At 43.2% G+C, this 23,765-nt stretch overlaps 1 protein-coding gene across 3 annotated transcripts in view; it reads right to left on the reverse strand.

Moving 5' to 3' along the window:
- Positions 1–246: 246 nt before the first annotated feature.
- The window catches only part of myh14 (myosin, heavy chain 14, non-muscle), a 30,254-nt gene continuing 6,735 nt past the window's right edge, over positions 247–23,765 (reverse strand). The window contains exons 4-45 of one of the 3 annotated variants that reach the window (XM_070967104.1): positions 23,490–23,646; positions 22,471–22,498; positions 21,352–21,466; positions 20,629–20,676; positions 18,936–19,028; positions 18,745–18,808; positions 18,516–18,614; positions 18,224–18,367; positions 17,902–18,116; positions 17,658–17,810; positions 17,232–17,405; positions 16,795–16,968; positions 16,583–16,697; positions 16,071–16,139; positions 15,012–15,217; positions 14,767–14,888; positions 14,493–14,562; positions 14,220–14,380; positions 13,203–13,311; positions 12,784–12,915; positions 12,476–12,682; positions 12,149–12,286; positions 11,898–12,021; positions 11,151–11,322; positions 10,833–11,045; positions 10,530–10,674; positions 10,233–10,439; positions 9,933–10,037; positions 9,195–9,347; positions 8,713–8,961; positions 8,499–8,612; positions 8,314–8,412; positions 8,021–8,233; positions 7,767–7,928; positions 7,460–7,588; positions 7,282–7,370; positions 7,074–7,197; positions 6,763–6,971; positions 5,899–6,007; positions 5,146–5,318; positions 4,928–4,951; positions 247–4,144 (exon numbers count right to left, since the gene is read on the reverse strand). In XM_070967104.1, coding sequence (XP_070823205.1) covers positions 3,955–4,144; positions 4,928–4,951; positions 5,146–5,318; positions 5,899–6,007; positions 6,763–6,971; positions 7,074–7,197; positions 7,282–7,370; positions 7,460–7,588; positions 7,767–7,928; positions 8,021–8,233; positions 8,314–8,412; positions 8,499–8,612; positions 8,713–8,961; positions 9,195–9,347; positions 9,933–10,037; positions 10,233–10,439; positions 10,530–10,674; positions 10,833–11,045; positions 11,151–11,322; positions 11,898–12,021; positions 12,149–12,286; positions 12,476–12,682; positions 12,784–12,915; positions 13,203–13,311; positions 14,220–14,380; positions 14,493–14,562; positions 14,767–14,888; positions 15,012–15,217; positions 16,071–16,139; positions 16,583–16,697; positions 16,795–16,968; positions 17,232–17,405; positions 17,658–17,810; positions 17,902–18,116; positions 18,224–18,367; positions 18,516–18,614; positions 18,745–18,808; positions 18,936–19,028; positions 20,629–20,676; positions 21,352–21,466; positions 22,471–22,498; positions 23,490–23,646 — 5,796 coding nt within the window. In that variant the 3' untranslated portion in view covers positions 247–3,954. Of the gene's footprint in view, positions 4,145–4,927; positions 4,952–5,145; positions 5,319–5,898; positions 6,008–6,762; positions 6,972–7,073; positions 7,198–7,281; positions 7,371–7,459; positions 7,589–7,766; positions 7,929–8,020; positions 8,234–8,313; positions 8,413–8,498; positions 8,613–8,712; positions 8,962–9,194; positions 9,348–9,932; positions 10,038–10,232; positions 10,440–10,529; positions 10,675–10,832; positions 11,046–11,150; positions 11,323–11,897; positions 12,022–12,148; positions 12,287–12,475; positions 12,683–12,783; positions 12,916–13,202; positions 13,312–14,219; positions 14,381–14,492; positions 14,563–14,766; positions 14,889–15,011; positions 15,218–16,070; positions 16,140–16,582; positions 16,698–16,794; positions 16,969–17,231; positions 17,406–17,657; positions 17,811–17,901; positions 18,117–18,223; positions 18,368–18,515; positions 18,615–18,744; positions 18,809–18,935; positions 19,029–20,301; positions 20,314–20,628; positions 20,677–21,351; positions 21,467–22,470; positions 22,499–23,489; positions 23,647–23,765 lie in introns of all 3 variants that reach the window. The other 2 variants (XM_070967105.1, XM_070967106.1) reach the window with 2 other exon arrangements.

Genomic DNA, 23,765 nt, shown 5'->3' on the forward strand with positions numbered 1-23,765 from the left:
TCTCCTGTGATTATTATTATCAACATCATTTGACAGTTGTGGCTGGAGCTCATTTGAACTACTTAATATACGGTTTTAGACTTTCTAAACTGATGACTGCTGATTGATGAATACTGAAGTATGAGTACCTCAAATCTGTACTTAAGTATAGTTCTTGAGCGAATGTACTTAGTCACTGTCCACCACTAATAAGCATGTGTGCACGTCCAGCTTTTGATCTCAAAGAAACACACAGAAACACAAAGATCAAAACCAACGACATATATTAAAGTTAACCCCAGTCAGATGTTTTATAATTACAGCATCATAAACAAAAAAAAGAAAGAAAAAGACTGAAACAATAAAACACATTCATCCAAAATGTTTCAGGTTCCACAGTAGCCATAAACAAACACAGAGAGAAAAATAACACCTCAGAGAAGCACCGTCTCACCTCGTCTCTTGCTACAGATGAACAGAACTCATCTGTTCTCAGGTCAGCAGTTCAATCCACGTGTCTTCAGATTTTGGTCTATCAAGGCGTGAACAAAGTCGCCACGTTTAGACGCTGATGTGACATTCTGAGATTACAACATTTAAGTGAACAGTTCAGAGTGACAGACTCTACCGTGATGACACGTGATGTCAGCTCATTTGGCTTAATGCTATGTCAGCCTCTGTGAGATAAATCACGAGCCGACGAAGCAGATGTAATGTGCCGACAGTGTCCGGCTGTGTTTATCTCCACTGGTCATGTGTAAAGTGCAGCATTTACACAAAATCTTAAAAAACAAAGCGTCAAACAAAATCCTTTGCATACTGCTAAAATGAAAGAATTGTACATACAGAAAATAAAAAATAAAACCCTTTAATAGGGCATTAAATATATGCCGTCAACAGTCAAACTCTTTCTTGACCCAGTTGGTTTGATTTTTCCTCAAATGTCACTAACTGTGATTCATGGTGAACCTGGCATGGCAAAACAAACAAACAAACAAACAAACAAAAAGCCCATCATGTCTGAAAATATAGATAGACATGGGATGTTACACGCATGTTGCTCTTGTTTTGTCAGTGCAGATGTAATCTTTACACTCTGTTTCATGAAAATGTACACCTGTTAACTTACAACAGAAGGAGGACGAGGGAACAGTAATGACAACCTGATTACCGTCAACTACTGAAGCAGTCCCGTGCGTAATCAACAGTAAACAGCAACATCATCATTAATCATCTGTCATATATATATAAAAACAGAATAAAAAGAACCATTCAGAGAAATTCCACAAACATTTGTGATTTCAGCAACACAATCTTTATCTTTCTTTATTCCAACTGTAAGTTAAAGCGCCAGTGACTCTTTAGAAATTAAAGGAAAAGTTCTGCATTTTATAAATAGGCTTATTTGATTTTGTAAAGAGTCAAATGAGAAGATCAATAAAAGCTTCACGTCTGCGAAAGAAACATGAAGCTACAGCTAGAAGACCATTAGCTTAGCATAGCACAAAGTCTCAGAGGGGTCAACAGCTAGTCTGGCTCTGCTTGGAGGTAACACAACCCACCAATCAGCACCTCTAAAGTTCGCCAGCTGAAATGATTTATTCTATTTTTGTCTACTCCATAAAAAATACATGTAAAAATGAGAAACCTATGGGGAGTTTTTTTTACCAGGCTACTTCTTGGCTCGGTGCAGTGACTTCCTGAAGTCTCTGTTTACTGACCAAGAAATAGTCCAACAAATACACAGAGTATAATGTATTAGTTGGTGAGCTTTAGAGCTGCTGCTAGGTGTATTTTGTTACCTTTAGACAGAGCCAGGCTAACTTTTCCCCTTGTTTATGGTTGTTATGCTAAGCTAAGCTACCCAGCTTCCGGCTGTATCTTTATATTCACCGTGGTGTCTATCTTCTCATCTAACTCTCTGCACAAAAGAGAGTAAGTGTATTTCCCAAACTGTTAAAACTTGCTATGTGTGTGTATGTCAAAAACTAGACATCACATTAGCTTCCTGGGTAGTCGTAAAGCTCTGACAGGCAAACTGAAGAGTGCTGAATAAATAAAACAGAGACGTCAGAAAAACAGGTATGACAAAAGCATTGTCTGTCTCACAGCAGGGTCATCAAGCTGCTTGTGTCTGGTTGACACCACTGACACCAATGTCCTTTTGAGATGATAGCCTGGGTAAAAGAAAATCTATTTTTCGTTGTACATGCCGTTTGCTTCATAAAAATCAATTCCTCAGTGCCTCCATTGTCATTTTTTATCTAATACTACTAATATCTGAAAATGCTTTGAGTCTCGTGCTCAGTTATTCTACAGTCTTCAACACAGGAACTGCGAGCAGAGAGTTTATTCTACTAAGAATGACTCCAGCAGAGTCACTGGATGATAGCAGAACACCTGCCCAGCCTCTACTCCTGTCCTCTACTCTATTCTACTCCTACTCTACGTTTACTACAATTTTAAGTCCCTTTTGCTCATCCGTACGCCCACCATTTGGTTAAACACAAAAAAGCTTTGTTTGATCAATAATTTACACAGTTGCTGAGTAAAAATCAAGATTACAATGTACAAGATGGCTGTCAAAATAAAATGTGACGCGTTTATCAGTCTGAAAACAGAAAAAAGACGAATTGTCACCATGTTTTCTGCTTTGGATACAAAGATCATTTAATACAGCTCTCTGCAGGTTGTTTGTTGTCTACACTCAAAGCAGTTGACCATCAGAAAGGTCTACAATGTAAATTCACCTCTGAGACCTGATGCTGTGACGCTGACTGAAACTGAGAAGTTTAAATCATCAGGGCCAACAGGAGCACAAATAATCAGACAATAATAACGCTTCCCCCGGCAAGACGGAGTTGTACAGAAAACAACCAGCGATCAATAACTTAAGTTCACATTGGATATAAATTATAGAAATTCAAATTTCTGAAGCAATATGTTAAAACTTAAGTTAAAGAAACTATCTAATACCTAATACCTACTGCTTTGTCTAACAACATACTGTCTCTAATCTACAGAAAAATGATTTCTCACTTAATACAACTGTACTGCAGCTATAACGCTATAGGCTGCTTTTTATGGCCAGTCGTTTGTGTCTCTACAATTTTAACAAATTATATGAAAATGAGATCAATATATTATAGAACTAATGCGTCCCTTTTTGTGATCAAGCATTTCCAATAAAAGTTTCATTAAATACTGGTTATCAATTGCCACTTCTTTTTTGCCAACGCACCCAAAATGTCCATGTTTACTCAATTATTCCAAGTTTCTCATTTTTGAAAAGTGACGCATGAAAACATTGTTTGCACTTAACACACAGTCGCAAAGAAGATGAGTTCTCTGTTCCGTGTGGGCTTCCGCTTAGCTACTTTATCTAAATGTATATAGATTGTCTTAACACCCTCCAGAAGTATTTTCACGCTCTAGCAGCCCTTTGTGAAATCAGATTGGAAATCCTCATCAAAGGGTTAAACATGGCTTAGTTTTAAAATACCTCCTAATGTAAAAGACATATAGACCATTATGTTTTCTGCCCCCTAATCACTGTACAGCATCTTGAAATCAGCTGATTAAAATTCTCTTTCTCTTTGGAACTCTGTGAGATGTAGTTTAGTTCCTCAGAGGTGCATTACAGAGGCGTAATGTAGAAATTTCCAGTCTTTGTTAGGTTAATTTTTATGTCACAGTTTGTTACAAAATAAAAATCAATTGCAGTCACCTCTTTGTAAAATCTCATTTTTACACTGTTTCTGTTTTTCAGTGAGGTCGTTTTATCGTTACAGTGCCTGATGTGTGCATCCTACATGACTTTGTTTACCTTTATAGATTAGTGTTATGTACTGTGTGCGTGTCACTCCGTCACCCCTGAGTAGTCGAGGCTGTGAGAGGCAGATGTGTTTGTGTGTGTGTGTGTGAGTGTGTGTGTGTGTATATTTTGTGTGTTACTGAGTCTACAGTATGTATGCGTCACTCTGTGTTGTTGACGGTGTAGGGCGGTGGAGGGTCCATGCTGTGTTCAGAGGAGGGAGTCGGGGTCCCTGGGACTCCAGAGGAGGGTGTCGGCGAGGCAGGGGGCTCCTCCGAGTCCGAGTTCTCCAATGAGAGGTCGTCCACCAGCGCTCTGCGTCCACGCATGGCCAAGGGCAACGGAGCGCGCCTGGATGAGAGAGAGAGAGTTATAGTACGACCAGCTGTGAGTAAAGATTTCTCCAGAAAACTAGTGAATCATCGAAAATATAAGACAAACCCCCCCTTTACCTGTACCCGATTTCGGAAAAGACTTTTTGAAGATAGAAAGAGCTTTTTAGACTTTATAAGCTGTTCCCCAGAAAAGAGCCTTCATCCTTGCAGCCTTTTCACTTCCATTAAAGCAGAATGTGAACTGTACGTCAGTGAAGCTTGTTTATCAGTCACATATTTGCACACAGTGATTTTCATCACAACACTGCATGACACCTGCAGGTCTTATTGTTTCGGTCCCCAGTCTGACTTTTTATTTATTCAGCAGGAAAACACCTGTAAGTTAAACTGGGCTTCCTTGACACTTTTCGGGCTGACTAACTCTAAAAGACACACTCCACATGGACTTGGATGCAACACTCTGTAGGAGCCAGTGTTACATATTCAGTCCTTGAATATAATACAAGCTCCACTTATCCACAAGTAATCCCTCCCCAATAAAAGCAATACTGTCTTGTATTCAGCTCAATAGGTCTGCCTCTCATTTCGCAAGCTGAAAAACTGATATTTATTAAAATATTTTTTTGATCAATTAATAAAATTATTAATCAGCACGCAATTAATTGATGCTGATTAATCACTGTCTATTGTTTGGCAACAACAATTATCATTAAATTGTCTAAATGATACATGTACCCCTCCACACACAGACACAAACACGCACACAAATAATAAAATTATGACACACACAGTGACCTACTTATCTGCTCTCCATTCAGGGACGCTGAGTGTTGACGGAGACACATGGACAGTTTGTCAGTGTTAGATGGACACAAATGGATGCAACAAAAGAGCAAAGCAAAAGAAATCATATCAAGTTAATGGGGGAGTTAAAAACAAAACAATAAATGACGATCGTTCAAACAGAAAATGCACACACACACAAACACGCACACACACACTCACACATGTGGTTACCTGAGCTGGCTGCGGAGAGAGGTGATCTCTCGCGTCATGCTCTGCCCGCTGTCGGTGAGCTCCTCCAGCTCCCTCTGCAACTTCCTCTTCTGAGCGTTGGCACGAGAGTTCTCCTCCTCCACCTCCTCCAGCTGCCTTTTCAGCTGCTTCAGGCGGACCATCGATTTGTCCAGCTGGGGGGGGGGGGAGGAGAGAGGAGGGGAGCAATGCAGGGGAAGAGGAGGAGAAGGACAGAGCGTATTGCAGAGGTCGGGTGAGACACACGAGAAGAGAAGAGAAGAGAAGAGAAGAGAAGAGAAGAGAAGAGAAGAGAAGAGAAGAGAAGAGAAGAGAAGAGAAGAGAAGAGAAGGGGGTGGATATATAAAAAGAGAGATTAGTCTGGGAGCAGGCAGGGCTGATAGGGATCAGGAGTCAGATTAAACCTGGCAGATTATCACCGATGATGTTTTGGGAGGAGAGTCAGTGTCTCAGCTGTGGTTGAGGGATTTATTTTTCGGAGTGGAATGCGCTCTACCGTCCCAATGACTACACAGATGCCGGGGCGGGATTAGGATTAGGTTGGATTGAGTCGGATAAATCACTCATTTTAGGATGATTTTTCAACACTCTTTGTGCTCTGGGGCAACAATTAGAGCAGTGATCTTATCTGACCTGAACCCATTAAATGATTATTTATACTCTGTGCCTTGCTATACTGGTCTGTGTATCCCCTAGTGTCTCACCTTATTCGATAAAGCTGTTCATTGTCTTACCTGCTCTCTGTACTGGTCTGCATGGCGCCTCTCATCCTCCGCCTGCATCATCACCTCCTTCAGTTTCTTCTCTGTCTTTCGGACCAGTTTGTTGGCAATGGCTCGTTCCCTGAGAGATAAAAAAGTCCATTATAAGCTACCTGTTGCACCAAGAAATTGAAGGGGAAATGTTACCTTCTAGTAGTGTTGTAGGGGACTTTAGGTTGACTTCACTTAAAATCTGCGTTGCATGTTTTGGCAAACGCTGAGCAATTTGTAACACACATTTTTGTGTTTTGTAAAATATTTGTAAATAGAAATATTTCACATTTATGTCTCATTCTGGAAACTGTTGACCAGTCCCATTTTCTTTTGTATTGTCCATGTTATGAGGATTTAAAAGAGTTAATATTCTTTCTCTGTTGTTTGGAATATATACGTTGCAGTCTGACCCTGGCTTGTATGAATTTATGGTGTCTTGAAGCCCCATACAGGCTGGACATACAGTTTACAATTATCTTCATGGTGTGGTTTGTGTGGAGCCAAACAAGGAAAGAGCGAAACAGGTTGTAATGGACAAGAAGTGGCCTTAATTCCCCATTACCATGTTATTTTATTTTAATTTTGGGCGTCTATATGACAGTTTTTATTTTTATTTTATACGTTTGTATTTGTGGAATTAAAGGCACTGCATTAGGTAAAATAATACAATCATTTAATTTAGAAAGTAAGTTCAATATATTGTAAACTTTTACATATAAAATTTGTATTGCCCCTGGTGTCCTCATTTCTTTTGTTTGTGTTAACAAATCTTACGTTTAAAAACAAATAACTCTATTTCTTTGAAGCATATTATCTGTACAAATGCATGTGTGTTTCTCTCACTGTCTCTCCTGCTCCAGCTGCTCCTCCATCGACTCTATCTTTGCCTCTAGGGCGGCGACGCTGAGCCTGTGTTTGCCCCTCACAGCTCCCTCCATCTCCCCCAGTCGGGTCTTCAGCTCCTTGTTCTGCCTCTCCAGCTGCTCTCGAGCCGCCTCTGCTTTCTGGGCCAGAGTCCTCTCTCCCTGCAGCTGCACGGTCAGAGTCTCCACCTGCACCACAAGCAGAGCAGCGACCATGTTGTCAGCTTACATGTGTGTCTGTGAATGCAGATGAGGCGAAAGCAGGTGTGTGTGCATGTACATCTACCGCACCTGTAGAGCAGTCTTCCTTTGTCTCTCTGCGAGCAGTTCAGCATTACTCTGCTCTTCCTCCAACTCCTCCTCCAGCTGACTGACTCGTGCTTCTAACCTCCTCTTCTCTTCAGACAATGCCGTTCTGGACAAACAAACAATGTGAGTAACTGTTCACACCAACAGCACACATTATAACACAGTATATCTATAGTAAAGGGCTACTAACTTTCCAGAACTGCTGTTGACCATCTCATCAGCCATCTCATCTCTCTCCTGCTGAGCCTGTCTCTTCTGTCTCTCTGACACTGAAAGCTCCTACACAGATGACATACAGGCGTGGGTTACAAGTCATGTACTACATTACATCTTAATATTTCTGCTCAGTGTCACAGGAAAATATGCACCTCGGTGTACTGCAGGACTTCTGCTTCCAGTGTTTGGATCTTCTTTTCACTGTCTTTCAGCTGTGCGATGACCTCTTCTCGAGTCAACTTGGCCTCATCTAGCTCACGCAGGACTTCCTTCATTTGACCCTGTGACAAAATTCAATTCAATTCAATTCAATTCAATTCAATTCAATTCAATTCAATTCAATTCAATTCAATATACCTTTATTAGTCCCGCATGGGAAAATGTGGACGTTTTTTAAAAGCATGCCATTGACAAGTACAAAAGATCAAAGTTCACGTGTGGGAGGATTTCCTGTCTTACCTGCAGCCTCCGTAGCTGCTTCACAGCCTCTTCTTTTCCACGGGTCGACGTCTCCACCTGGGCCTCGGCATCCTGAAGTTCTGCTTCCAGCTGCTTCTTTGATGACACGGCCTGAGACCGCTGACTCCGCTCTTCCTCCAGCTGGATCTCCAGCTCCCTCACCTGGCATAGGAAGGAGAACCGGAGAAACACTGTGAATGATTTGGAACAGCGATAACACCTTCTATGAAGTGCTCTCTCCTTCTGCTCTCTACCTGTTTGCTGAGTGCTCTCCTCTTCTCCTCTCCCTTCTCCTCACTGGTGCTTATCTCCCTCTCAAACTGAGCCTTGAGCGCCTGTAGGGTGACCTCCAGCCGCAGCCTCGAGTTCTCTGCCTCCGACAGCTCCTCCTCCAGCTCCTGTGTCTGAACTCGCAGGTTCTGGGCTTCTGTTTCTAAGTTCCTGCGGGTCCGCTCCAGCTCATGGACCTAACGCAAAAGCAAATTCGAGACACTGACTCACTGAGGACTGAGACATAGCAAAGGAGCCTTGGGAGGAAGATTCTTACGTTCTTGCCGACATCATCCTGCTGGTTTACAAGCTGTTCCATTTCCAGACGGAGCTGCTTGTTGACCCTCTCTAGCTCTTCCCTCTGGTCCTGGGCCTCCTACACACGGACACAGACATCACGATTAATCACCACAGTCGTAGATACACAACAAGCTTTGTATTGTCTGCGCTCAGTTAGTTTACCTGCAGGGCTCGTGAAAGTGCCAGATATCTTGTCTCCTTCTCTCGGCTGTCTGCTTCTGCTCTGTCCCTTTCCTCCGCCAGCCGAGCACTCACTGCCTTCTCCTCTGCCAGACACTGAAGGGGCGAAGAAAGGCAAAGGTTAGGCCACTGGAAGACATTTCAGGAGTATTTACTCTGATTCTTGTGCAGGCAAGCAAACCGATGAGGCTCGGACCTGGTCAAACTTCTTCTGCCTCTTCTCCAGGGCTGTGCAGTTCTGTCTCTCTCTCTGCAGGGCAAGCGTCATGTCCTCTATCTCCTCCCTCAGTCGCTCCCTCTGCCTCTCCACTCTCTCCTTTTCTTCTTCTTTCTGTCGCTCCCTCTGGGTGGCGCTATCCAGCTCCCTCTGGAGTTTCCTGCGCGTCTCCTCTCCAGCTTCCACCGCAGTGTTCACCTCTTCTGACTGCTTACGGAGCTCTGCCAGCTGCAGAGGTGGAGCAGAGGGAGGTTTATAGATATGTGGAAATATGAGAAGCTGAAATGTGATCTTTATATGTTTCCATCTACTGTTTTCTTTGTATTGTATGAGATGGGTAATTTTGATCTTTTACTGCTGTGGACCATGGTCTGGAATAACACCCAGTACATTTATTAAGATCTATTTCAAAGAGATGAAGCAGCAGCTTTGAACTTTAAGGTCCATGGTCTCTGATTTACCTGCTGGGTATGAGTCTGGATCTGCCGGGTCAACTCTTTGGCCCTCTCCTCCTCCTCCTCGAGTCTTTCCATCAGTCCATTCTTCTCCTCCTCCAGTGCTCGCACCCTCGAGCCCAGAGCCATCTTTTGACGAGTTTCATCCTGCAGCAATTCCTGGGAGAGAAGAAGAGAAAAGAGTGTCAGCCAAGGCCTGGTGATGATTTGGCTGAACTTTGCTGGACTTTACTGTCCAAACCCACAATTCATCCAGTCCACAAAGAGTGGTCATGCAGATTTTTTGCAGGCTTCCAGAGATTCTGCATGGTGTGCAGATTTCACCAGACTGTTACTGATTTATTTAGTGCAAATTCATTGCAATACGACGGAACATTGCAGTTTTTCCACTTGCCAACTATAAAAACAATTTAAATCATTACGAATGTGTAAAACAATGACTTTATTAGAATGTTTTGAATTATGTATGCCAGAAATAATATTCAACCACATCATGATCCAGAAATATTTCAGTATATTGAACACTAGGTCATAGAAGTGATCAAAATGTAATTTGAAGTCAGCCAAGGCTCAGTCTGTGAGTTCAGAGGGTGGAGGTTTGGATTCTTCTGTGCCTGGATGAACAATGTTTTAAAAACTATTGCTGTTCTCTCCATTGGAGAAAGTGCTCAAAGTGTCTGTGGCTGTAGCCCAGAAGCCAAAGCCCATTATCATGTCTGACCCCCCGCGTGTTTTCACTGCTACCTTTGCATCACTCAGCTGGCTCTCCAGGCTGCTGACTTCTTTCGTGAGCCGAAGGGATTTAGTGTCAGAGGAGGACAAATTGGTGGAGATAGCCTCAATCTCACACTGAAAAAAGACAGAGAGGAGATAACAGTACATTTATCATTCATTCATTCATTCATTCATTCATTCATTCATTCATTCATTCATTCATCACTGTAAGATCTCTTTGAACTGGAAGACTTATTTGAACTTGCAACTAACCTACAGATAAACATATGAATTTAAGGTTTATATCGGTGCCTTCGTATCCATGTGTACCTGCAGCTTGTGCACTCGCTCCTCCTTCTCCTCCCTCTCTCTGTCAGCCTGAGCCAGTCGGGCGCTGAGCTCCTGCAGCTGACTCTCAGCCCTCTTGCGACCTCTCTCGCTCTCCACGCGGCCCGCTTGGAGGGTCTTGAGCTCTGAGGTCAAATTTTGCCTCTCTTCCTCCAGCACTGCCTTGGCCTTCTCCAGGGACTGACGTGCCTGAAAGTGGACATGGATGACGACATGTGATGAGCAGCGGTGCATCTTTACACATGCGTGTCTTTTTGAGTGCGTGTGTGTTCCTCTTACTCTCTTGCTATTGTCCAGCTGTTCCTGGAGGCTGTCTATGGCAGCGCTGTGTTTGACTCTGAGTTCTGAAAGCTGGGCTTCGTGGCGGCGAGTCTCCTCTTCAACACACCGTTGAAGCTCATTTAACTCTGCCTCCCGACGAGACCTGTGTAGACAGAGGAGGAAGGAGGCCAAAGAGGCATTAAAAAATATTGGCCAAAAATTTTCTCGAATTATTTCTTTAATTATGCTGATCTGACAACAGAAACACAAAATTCAATTTCAAACCTTAAAGTTTATGAGAATTTATTGTATATCATTTACCTAAGCTCCTGCTGGGCAGCTGTGGTGTCCAGAGTGTCCTCTAGTTCAGTTCTCAAAGCCTCCAGCTCCTCGCCCAGGTCTCGCCTCTGTTTCTCTGCCCTTTCCCTCATCCCTCGTTCATTCTCCACTTCCTCCTTCAGCTCAGACACCTGGGACATGGCCTCCCTCAGCGCCCTCTGAGCTTCTGTGCGACGGGCTCCTTCTTCCTCCAGCCTGATGGAAACAGAGAAAGACAGATGAATTCAGGGACGGGTGTAAATCTATGACAAGGCTTTACTTGTATCACTGTGTTTGTTGTTATGTTGTCCTGTGTCTCACCGGCCCTGCAGGGTGGTGATTTCTTTCTCTCTCTGAGCAAGACTGCCCCTCAGCTCGGCGGTCATCACGCCCAAGTCTGACAGCTGCTCCTGGGCCTCCACCGTGTCGTTCTCCAGCCTCCTCCTCCACTTCTCCTGCTCCAAACGACCCTGTTCTTCTCGTTTCAGGCGCTCTGCACACAACCACATATTACAGCAGTGAAAATATCGATAAGTTGAATAACAGGGAAATCATCATACAGCTACTGATGAATTATTTGCTCAGAAACTAAATAGTCGAGCTGAAATAATTAGCTGACTAATTGATGGTCAATCTCAGCAAGTCTGAAAACTGATCCTTTTTTAAAGGAAAATGTCAAAAATCACTTGTTCTAGCCTCTCAATTGTTAATATTAGCTACTTTTTCCAGTTTTCTACAATACTAAATGAACATCTTTATATCTTGACAGCTGGGTAGACAAAACAAGACATTAGAATATGTTAACTTGGCACTATTTTCTGACATTCAGTTGAAATAATGATGAAATAATATGACATCACCACAGGTTTTTACTAAATATTGAGGTTGTATTTTTCCAAGTGTTCACTCATTTTCAGGAGAGAAACATACATAGCTGTGGAGAGTTGCTTCAACTTCACATTATGCCATGAATAAAATGTCTTTCAAATAATGATAATAATAAAAATGGCTCATAGAAAATGCTATTACACTTGTAGGTTTCCTGTCGAATGACATTAGGACAGTTACCCTCTAGATCAGCGATGACAGCTTCTTGTTTGTTCTTGAGCTTGTTCAGACTTTTGGTTTTCTCCTCCTCCTCAGTGAGCTGATCAGTCACCTCACTCAGACGCTCCTCAAACTGTTTCTTCTCCTGCTCACAAAAAAAGACACATAAATAAATACTGTGTGTATGTTGTTTGGGTTGTTGTTATGAAAGTAAAGGAATGCTTTAGCTGACATTCACACACAAGATAATTCAGTACTAATGGGATGCCCACCTTGCTGAGCCGGTCTCTCTGCTCCACTGCATTCAACAGGTCGGTTTCCAGACTCTTCACTTTGGTCTCCAAGGTGACCTTCTCCAGCAGGAGGCGCTGTCGGGCGCTTTCCTCCTCCTCTAGCTGCTCCTCCAAATCCTGACAAGGAGAGAAGATGTAAGTAACATGCAGGGAAGAGACAGACAGCCAGAATTAAGCTTCAGTTTTCAAGTAATGTTACAGATTTTCTTCTGTTTTTATGGAAAAGCAAAGGCAGAAGAAACTGATGAGTCAGTGAGTATTTGTTTCTGTTTACATATTTCTGGAGAGTTCACATATATCATATACCTGTATGTTCTGTTGCATCCTCTTCTTCTCATTGGTCAGCTGCACACCTCTCTCCTCCTCTTCCTCCAGTCGACTCTCCAGCTCACCGAGCACTTCCTCCAGCTCCTGTTTGCGGCTGGCTAACCTGGCCCTCATCTCCTCTGCCTCCGCAAAGAGCTCTGCCTCCGCCTGCAGCTGGTCTGCCAGCACTGCCTTCTCCTCCAAAAGCTAGAACATGACAAAGATAGGAGGAGGAGGAGTGATGAGTGACGCAGTGATTCAAAGCAGAGGGGTGGACAGGTGGTGGAACATGGTGGAGGTTTGTTTACCTGAGCATGTTTCCTGTCCAGGTCTGTGTAGTCCTTCTCCACTCGGGTGAGATTGTCCTTGGCCTTCTGAAGCTGGGCTTCCCGAACCTGGATCTCCTCGTCTTGCCGGGTTACCTGCAGCAGGGGCTTCACCTGGTTGGCACAGAAAAAGGGTCAGAGGTCAACTTGAAGAACATCCCCATTCCTGCATCCCCAATGATTTCACTTCCTGCATTGGGTAGATATTTGTTTTTCCCTTGTCAAGGACCTTAAGTCATATTATACCCAGTCCAGTTGTCTTTGCTTTAGCTAATACATTGGTTTATAGTGAGCTGGGATGTTAGATGCTACCCTTCCTGCACCATCTAGTAATTAGTATCTCTCTTTTAAACAATTAAATTGTATATTTCTATGCTGCAATGTAGTTGTGTGCACAGTACCTTGGTGAACAGCCGCCACCACTGCCAGTTTCTGAGTTTGAGGTAAGCAGCACAGTTCCTCTGCATCACCCTCAGAGCGCTCAGCTGCTGCTGCTTCTTCATATAGGCTCTGAGACGATAAATCAGGTGTTAGGTCTTCTTTACCCACAATAAATGACAACTCAAAACTTTGAGTGTTAAGTAAATTTTAAACTTTTGTTTCTGCTACAACCCTGATTCAAAAAAGTTGGGATGTTGATTGAAACATAATAAAACAGAATGTGATAACTTGATCCTTCTTTCTGATGTATACTCAACTGAAAACAGTACAACAAAAACATTTCGTGTTTTATCTCATCAATTTTGTAAATTTTTGCTTATTCTGACTCTGATGCCAGCAACATGTTTCAAACAAGTTTGCACAGGAGCAACAAAAGAGTGGGAAAGTTGAGGTAAACAGATTGGTTGGTAACAGCTGATAGTATCATGATTGGGTAAGAAAGGGGCATCCTGGAAAGGCTCAGTCGTTCATAAGCAAGGGTGGAGCGAGGTTACTACATGGACTCAGGAACACTTGGTTGCAAATGATTGCCTTTTTTTTAATTAACATTTTTTAAACTACTAATTGAATTAGTTAAAATCCTCTGTAAAGCTGTCATTTTATTATTGCTTGCAGGCCTCTATGAGATGTGCCAGATACCTGTCAATACTGTTGCAGTTTCTCACTAACAGTGGCTGACAAATGATTAAATATTGATGTACCTTTAAGAGCAAAATACAAAACTGCCTCCTAAACAGAAGCAAGCGAGAGCTCCACACAGAGGAAGCCCACCAGTGTTACATGTTTGTCTCCAGTCAGTTTAGTTTCAGATCGATTGTTGATTCAAGTTAAATCAGGTCAATTCATGTATAGTAAACATTTAAAAACAACTATTCAGATGTAGCCTAGCGTAGCTTACACATGAAATAAGCTCTCTCTCTCTCTCTCTCTCTCTCTCTCTCTCTCTCTCTCTGCTTACTCTTAGGTCATGCTCTTACTTGCGTGCGAGGAAGCCTCTGGCGGCGCTCTGGAAGCGTATGATGGTGTCAGTGATCTTCAGGTCTCTTTCTTCCTCCAGATGAGCCAGGACTCCAGCTCTGAAGAAGACTTTACTCTGACCCACTCTGAACAGGTTGTGATCTAGTTCCAAAGCTCGGATCTGAATCAGGGAAGAGTGTCCAGTTACAGCAGCAGTTGGAGATTTCCAGATTTTCACCTTTTGAATTTTTACACAGTATCTCGTATTGTTATAGACACTGAAAATGACTCACCATGAGTTCTGATGCCTGTTTGCCATCCATGAAGGTGCGCGGGATAGCATTAGGAGTCAGTATCTCATATCTGGAAGACAAATATTATTTTGTAAGTGTGGATGTGTGAAAAGGGTCATCAGCAGGTGCCAGGGAAAGTGCTCTATGAAGTATTCCGTGTGGGTGTGTGAGAGGGGGAAAGTGAGAAGGACAGGTGGTTATGAAAGGTGGTTCACTGGAGTCTGTTCTGTCTTCTGTGATACGAACACACACAACACAACACACACACACACACCTCTGTCTGAACTCCTGGAATGGGATGCGGTTCGGGAAGCCTTGTCTGCAGATACGGATCCCCTCCAAAACTCCATTACACCTCAGCTGGTCCAAAACCAGGTGGGGAGAGAGCTTACCAGCCTGAGAGAGACAGGAAGTGGGGGGAATATTTCAATCTGTTTTGATTTAAAGGTGTCAACATGTGTCCATATCCCTTTACCCCTCATCTAGCCCAACTCCCACCCCCTCCCCTCCCTGTCTTACCCTCTTCTCATGGTTGGGGATGATGCAGCGGAGGAAGTTGGGGTTGGTGTTCCTCAGCGTGGCCATGAGCTTGGTGAGAGACTCCTTGTAAAGCTGACCGACGGTCCTGAACATTCCCTTCTTCGTCTTCAGTCCTGCCGCGCCAAAAGCAACCGGCCCACTGCTCTCTCCTGACGACACCTGGTCCAGACCCACGATCCTGTCCACTGAACAAAAACACAGAGAGTCTCACTTTAAGCAGCATGCATCAATTTCATGGAGAGAAGAGAGTGTTTAACAGACTCGATTTGGCATGATTAATGTACGTTGGAGTGAGCCACACTAATGCCACGGCATCATGATTTCACGGCTGCTGTATCACGTTTCTGAACAGATGATAGCAGATGGTGAACAATGGATTTGGAGGTCATTACAGATGCAATCGTATGGTTATTTGCTCAATGCAGGTGAGTAACAGGTGGTCTTGCTGAATGTTGAACATGGCATGAGTGTGTGTTTGTCTATCATCAATAAAATAACACCAGGATGATTTATTCTGTCCCTGAAGTGATACACTAGTAGAGAAATGTAAAGAAATTTCCAATTCTACAATCAGTCAAATATCTACATCAATAATACAATCAGACCAATACTGAGGTTGCTATTTAAAGCTTGGTTTTCATGAAACTGCCTCACTCTGATGTGATCCTGAATGTGGCATTTGTGATGAATTGAAAGCATGCTGCTACCTTGACCAAGGTGAATTACGTCTTTATAGATGGAAAAAAATATGTCGCACAAGCACAGCACTGTCACTAAATGCAAAAAACTTGGTGAAAGAGAAAAGAGAGAACGACTGAGCTAACAGCACAGCGACAATATGACCAATAAATGAATAATATGTAACAGCTTACGACACTACAGCACAAAATCAACTAAAAAAGAAAAAAGAACGATACAAAAAGACACACATACACACATGCAATCAGAAGCTGGGCAGACAAAAAACAATGGAGTGATGTAAGCAGAGGTGGGAGTGAGGAATGTGAGTGTAACACACAGAGGAGGAGAGAAACCTACTGTCGGAGCCATTAGCCTGTAGTGTGGCATAGGAGTCAAAGAAGTACACACGAGGAAGAGTTTGAATATCTGATGAAGGATGAAGGAAGGTCCGGGGAGAGAGATAAGAGGGAGGGAAAGAAGAGAGCCCCAAATTGGTGGAGAGAGAAGAGAAAAGAACAGGAGGAAAAAAGGACAAGAGCAAGCAAATACAGGAGAGAACAAGAAGGAAGGAGAATGGAGAGATGAGCAAAAAGTGAGAGACAGCAGGAAGATAGAATATATGCATGACAGAGGAGGAGAAGAGAGAGAAATACAGTAAAGTTAGTACAGTTCGCAACACAAGCCTTCCTTATTTGTATTTGGCAAACTTAAAAAAAAAAACATCACATGAAAACTATTTTCATTTATCAGTTTAAAGTACATTACCCTCATGTCATACACACATTTTTACACACTGCACACATATGAAGTTCGTGTATTAAGGGTTTACTGTGCATGGTGGTCAATGACAGAGAGTGAATCAGTCTCACCTTCCTTCCAAAGCTCTGAGACAAAATGATCAGATGACTGGTGGAGAAGAGACGCCACGTTGTCGTTCAGAGGATCCATGTTCTTCACCAGCCAATCATTTGCCTTATAGTCCACCTGAGAGACAGTACGGAGGGCAGGGAACACTTTTGTCTTGGTTCCTTCGCATGGGAAACATGGCAGACATGGAACATGTTCAAAAATGACGCAATACCTTGCCAGCATAGTGAATGATGGAGAAGTCGGCTTCCCCGCGAGGCTGCTTGGATCGGAAGAATTTTGGATGGCTGCCTTGCTCAGCAGACAGCTTCTCCACAAATGAGCGGTCTGTTGCTCGGGGGAACCAGCACTCTTCATCTAGCAGGGCCAGAACACCAGGCGGGTGGGTCTGACAGAGACAGGGAAAAAACAACAACACTGGTATCAAAGCCGAGTCTGTGGTGGTTTGCTTCTATTCATGTTCCTTCTCCCTTTCATTCCTTCATCTGTGATTGTGGTTGATTGAACTGAACAGGCTCTATGGGCCAAAAGTTGAAGCCCCCATCTGAACGTTATCATGCTATTTTCCCACAGTCACCAAACAGTAAATTTGGACTCAACTATATTCTCATCACTTAACAGGTAACGATGAGTGTTTTTGTGTGAACGTACTGGTTTCTCAATGAGGTCAATGCAGGGCTGTAAATCCAGACCGAAGTCAATGAAGTTCCACTCGATGCCCTCCCGCTGGTACTCCTCCTGCTCCAAGATGAACATGGTGTGGTTGAAGAGCTGCTGTAGCTTCTCGTTGGTGTAGTTGATGCACAGCTGTTCAAAGGAGTTCAGCTGCAGAGGAGGGATTCAGGAGAGCAAACAAAGACTAGTTAAGTCATTGATTCATGTAGTGTCACCTACAGAGGAACATGCACATGGCTGTATGCATGTCGTACAATAAACCTGTGCTCAAAAACGCCGAAATAAAGGGAAACGTCACATTTATCACTTCATCTGAAACATTTCTGAGCAAATGCTGAGGTAAGTTTTAAGTCCACAATCATCCCTTTTTTTAAATGTGAACACGTGATGGGCAAAACAAACCTGGAAGATCTCAAATCCAGCGATATCAAGGATGCCTATGAAGGAGGCTCCCTGCCTCTGTCTGCGGTCCAGAGCTCTGTTGATCCTGTGGACCAGCCATCTGAACAGACGCTCATATGTGGCCTTTGCTAAGGCCTCCACAGCAAAGTCAGCCTGGAGGAAGAAAGATACACTGTCAGATACACAAAGCAGGGACACCTGTTTATCTGTAAGAGTAGAAATGTCTATGTGCCTAAAATTGTACCTGTTCTTTCGTCTGGGCCTTCTGCACATACTCTCGACCCACTTTGATCCTGGGAGTGAGGATGGCCCGAGTGAACTCCAGCACGTTGATGCCCAGCAGATGGCACAGTTTCTGAGCAGCTGTGTTGTCAGGCATTGAGGCCTGGTCCTGGTTCTTCTCCTTCATGAAGGAAATGTTCCCAAACTGGAGCACAGCAGAGATCACCTTCAGCATGGCTGAGCGGAGGCAAGACAGGGAGAAGAAGGGTGTTTTACAGTATAGCAAGGATCAAATATGCAACAAGAAAACTTCTTTCCCTCATCTCCATCATCCCCTCTCTTACATATCAGCTCCTCTGGGGTAAAGCCCATTATAGCCATGGAGTCCATGGTCTGGGTGAAGTTCTCTGAATCGCTCTGACCAGGAACGGGGATGGAGCCTCCACTGAGAAGACGGTACTCATCAGCAGTTCCTAAGAGCAGGTCGGCTAATGATGGGAGTAGTGGAGGTAGAAAATGCATGAATTACAGCAGGACATAGATAAACTGTAGTAGTGCATTTCACCAAAATAACAAACAGTATGTTATGCAGTATTGCAGTATTTTATTATGAACTTTAGTCGACCTTTGGCTTACCTCTTGTTTCCTCTGAAGTTCCACACAACATCTGGTAAAAGATGTGGAACGTCCGCTCATCTTTTGCCTGACGGGTGGCCCGGGACTTTTCAAGGAGGTCTGGATTCATATGGTCATGGACATGTACAGCTGAAACTAGTTATATTAGACTTTAGTTCTGGTCTAAATGAGGTATCTTACTTAGAGAGCAAGAGTGTATTGATCTTTCAAAAACGATGTAAAAGGATACAGGTCTCGATGTTGGCACCAACAATGTACCCCGCCACGTCAAAATTAATGCGAATGAATTTGCCCTGAAGGAGGAGGCGAAAAAGTAGCATTACGTTTCAGTTCATTTCTTTAGTAAATGGTCAAACTGATGAAACTTTCAGGAGATGATAAACATCATCAGTTTGTATAAAGTATCTTGTCTGCTCTTACAAATCTAGAGGAGTTGTCATTCTTGACGGTCTTTGCGTTGCCGAAGGCCTCCAGTATGGGGTTGGCCTGCAGCAGCTGCCTCTCCAGCTCGCCCTGAGACACACAGGACACTTCAAATCAGCTTCACAGAGAATACGAAAATAACAACGTCAACAAAAGACTTCCATAAGGCCTGTCTACTAAAATGCACCATTTAATCCTGCTATCTTTGCAGTAACTACTGATCTGTTATGTAAAACAAAACAAAAAAAGTGCATGACTCATCCTTGAAGAACAGTGACACAAAATGGTGCATTTTAGGGCCCAAAATAGCATCCACAACACACGCCATTCCCAGACCCAGGAACAAATGATTCTCAACATCATTAAGAGTAAAGGGCCCTCATCAGCTGAGCAACCAATAATATGGACATCAACCACTATCCACATTTAATTAGTTAAAATTTAATCTCCTATGTTATTAAAAGGTGATCTCTAGAAACCAACTAACAAGACTCAGTTGAGAACCACTGTTGAGGAAGAACAAAGGCAGAGGGATGCTGCAGCTTGAGATGCGAACATCACACACACGTTACATATTGGCTGATTCCAGCTGGCTGCAATGCATTACTGCAGTTGTCGCATTGCCAGTGCAGCAGCTGTTGATGCAGCATGAGCAGCAGACAGTGATGGGCAGTTACAGGAGCTACCAGAGGTAGTTATACTGTAAGAACTGTCAAGGAATACCAGCTAGCCAACACCCAGGGCAGATACACAAACACACACACACACACACACACACACACACACACACACACACACACACACACACACACACACACACACAAAGCAAGATGTCAACATTTTTATAGCGGCAAAACAACCAGCACACAATGTGTACAATGCACACAATAACAAGAACACATATTTAAGTGTGTACACTCGTTCACTCGCTACACACACACACACACACACACACACACACACACGTATAGAGGCTGCAATTACCCAGCCGCATCCACTCCCACAGGCCAATCTGCACTCATTCGACATACACACATACTGTACAACTTGAGTGATTACAACCACCTCTACAGCAGAAATGCTTCACAGTTCTACAGGGAAGTAGAAACCTGTGGCTTTTGCAAGTCCCGAGGAATGGGAAGCAAACCCAGACTGAAAGAACAGAACAGAAAGTGCCAAAACAAAGACCCAGAAAGCCAGGATTTATTCTGATCAAAGAAAGAAAAGCGCTAATGCACAGAAGACATGATTCTCATTGTGTATCAACAGAATCATATCAGCTCTGGTAAATAGTCTCCATGTTTCTACAAAACGTGACCCCAATGAACAAAACCCCAAGTTGTCTGAATACTTTCATACTCACATAGTGCATACTCTGACGAATTGTGGGGGGGCAAATGAAGTTTTAGGGGGGAGGAGAAATGGGTGGATGGTTGAATACATGGATGGGATAAACAAACAAACAAAAAAAGACAAATAAGACAACAATAACAACAAACAAAGAAATACAAACAAACAAAATCAAATATACTGTACAAGGCTTGACTGTTATGAGGAGCCACATCAGTACTGACAGGTAAAGGTTTAAGGTTACTCTGCTGGTTAGTCAGTATCAGCATGTGTTTATCAAGCAGGAATTAGAGGACGGGACAAAGGCACAGGACAGGACAGCAGGACAGAGGTAACTCACCCTGTTCACCAAAGTACTGCCTCTTGTTAAGGACCTAGAGCCATCCATCTGAACATGCAGGAAAGAGAGGGACAATGCAGAAAGAAGACAATGAGGGGAAACAAGTGCAGGAAGGAGGGAAGGTAAGAAAAAATGCTGAGAAAAAGGAGATTAATAGACAAAAAGCCCACTGCCAAAGCGAGGAAATGAACTGTACTTGTAGGAAAGTCCAGTTTATAATCTTAGAAGTCAGTCAGTGTGAATGAATAAACAAATAAGGAGGAAAATGATGTAATGTGATTCAAGATTCAGTAAATTGTGATTGGGCTACAGAAGAAATACATTGGATTATTATGAACAAACTGAATCACTTCTGAAAACACTGCAACAAAGGTGGTTAGTTAAAGGAATAGGTGAACATTTTGGACAACTTGCTGATTCCCTTTCTTTCTGAGCATTAGGACAGAAGACACCACCACAGAAGCAGACTTGTTTCTTCCTGTTTCCAGTTTTTCCAGTTATGCTAAGCTAGGCTAATCATCACCTCATGAGTACACAGTTCTGCTTAACTTAACTTCCTACAACCTCATCCTCCCTCCCATTTCTTTCCTTATATTTTATCTGTCTCCATGTCACCTGCCTTTCGTTCTTAATGTTCATAGAAGGCCCTTCTTCTCTCTGCATGCTTTTTTCCAGCTGCTCTTCTTTTATTCTTACTTCTGTGGTGTCTCTGCAGTGACGTACCTGTACGGCTTCCTTGTTCCTACCCAGAGTGCCACTCTTATGCGAGGAGGCAACGTGAGCCAAATACTGGATGACTTTCTTGGTGTTCTCTGTTTTCCCAGCTCCAGACTCGCCTCTGGAACACACAAATACACAGACACGCATATAAAAACGGGTGAGGAACACACATACACACAATAAATACCATTCTCTTCACGAAATGGTCCATCTCAAACACATATGGTCTCAATTATGGATGGTATATCTAAGTATTTTAAAGAGAGAGAACACACAGGAACAAGTGACCAAACACACACTCATCACACCAGTAAATATAGAGCTCATGCAGTGCATTCAAAGCCACAGGTCTAAACAGAAAGCAGGTGTGGAGGATACAGGCTGCATCAGTTCTGTTGCTCTTGGAGAAGAATGAAGAAGAATGGAGTAAAAATAGCAGCTGTGAAATATCTGAAAGAAGCAGACTTCTTGTCCCAAATACACTGATTCAAGATGAACCTAAAGTGGGATCCTTGACAATGACAGGAAGAGTCTGGCAGGAAGACATGATGACAGGGAGCCGGCTGGCAGCCCCTCAGGCAAGCAGGTAGGTAGACAAATCATGTGTGTAAACAAACAGGAGGATGCATTTGGGTGACAGGTCTGACGTTTGGCTAAGATGTGATTTCTTTTTGTCCTGATTCTTTAAATCTGTGTTTGAAAATAGCCCACAATGAACAGTTCATGTGCACGTGTGCATCAAAAAAAATCCATATAACACATGAACTATAAATATCAGCAACAAACCATACACATGCAGGACAAAGAATCATGTAAATCAATGAAATGTGGTTAAGAAGACGAAATCTTATTTTCCAGAATCTTCTTTTCACACAGCTGAAAAAAATCAGATCCGTGCCACATGTGAATAAACATATCTAATCTGACAATGTTAAAATTGCAGTTACACACATACGCATGTGCATGGAGGCACCAGCACACACAACTAAGGGCACATTAATGTCACAGCCACCAGGTACGTACTGCACATGCACACACAGAGGCAGACATTCTCAAAGCCAGACAGAAAATTACAAAGCATGCGCACACAGACACACCGGCATATTACAATAGACTACTCACGTGCAGAGGATTGACTGATCTTCTCTGTCTGCGGAAGACAAACGATACAAGGACAAATTAGTAACAGACAGACAGACTGACAGACAGACAGATTGACAGATAGATAGATAGATTGATAGACACCAGAATCATAATTCTCTTTGAAAGTCTACACATAATGACAAGTGGTTCTTTGAAATAACACACTTTAAGGTCCTGTATGGGAGTGAGGAGGACATCTGTGTCATTGGCTCATGTTACACTAAGCCTCCACCCCAAGTAACCAGGCATGAAGGGCTCTGCAGGCGTCCACAGGGGCTTGACAATACATATTAGATGTGTATAGATGGACTCACACTGGCCCCCTGACTGTGTGCTGACTGCACTGTGGAGAGGCAGGCCACTGGCTGAACTGGTCTGTCCAGGCTGCCAAACCACAGGACAGTGGTAGTCAATGGGTGGACATTGTTCACATCATTACATGTATCAGGCTTTTAAGATTCCCACATGTTCAGTCTAGAAGAATTCATACTGGTCCTACAGGTTCGATCGCTGTGGTAACACACCTATAATCTACTCTGGTGGGGGTGCTACACAGACAAACAGCCTCATCTGTCCTCTCCTGTTATCTCAGGGAGGCACCCTGAGGCGGAGACATTGCTCAATCTTAACTTAACTGCTTTTAAATGCTGGGAATTCTCGGTGTCTCACCTCATGAGCTCAACATGATGGGAGGGGCAAAACATGTCATGCATTGTTGTTACAAATATACAATATCCCTGAATCTACTTACAAGGAGTGCCACACCTGAAAATCACTGTTGCACAAAATACTGTCTTGCCTATTTGTTTTCATTTTTAAGGCTTTTGATAACAGCCATGTGTCAAGAATTTACCACACCTTCAAATAGCGTTAACAGCGCGGTTTAACGAGCAAAGATCACAGACATGGCTCAGTACCATGTTCCAAGCCAGCTGAGCTGATAGCAGATACAGCTATAGTGTCAGGGTGAGTCAGCAGCTACAGATAGTGCAGCGTACCTTGTAGCATACTGCGATAGGCTGCCTCTGATATGGCGTAGATGTGAGGGGGCATCTCGTGGCGTTTCTTGCCCCGGTACATCTCCACGATGGACTCCGTGTAGATGGGCAGGTTCTTGTAAGGGTTCACCACCACGCAGAACAGCCCTGAATATGTCTGGAAAAACATACCGGACAGAGATATTTACATGGACCTTATCCTTGCAGCCTATGGAGCCTTTTATTTTGAGGACAATTAGGATGAAATGGCATCATTTTGTTTTCATTTTGATTCAT

Source organism: Chaetodon trifascialis, chromosome 7 (assembly GCF_039877785.1).
Source record: "Chaetodon trifascialis isolate fChaTrf1 chromosome 7, fChaTrf1.hap1, whole genome shotgun sequence".
Lineage (NCBI taxonomy): Eukaryota > Metazoa > Chordata > Actinopteri > Chaetodontiformes > Chaetodontidae > Chaetodon > Chaetodon trifascialis.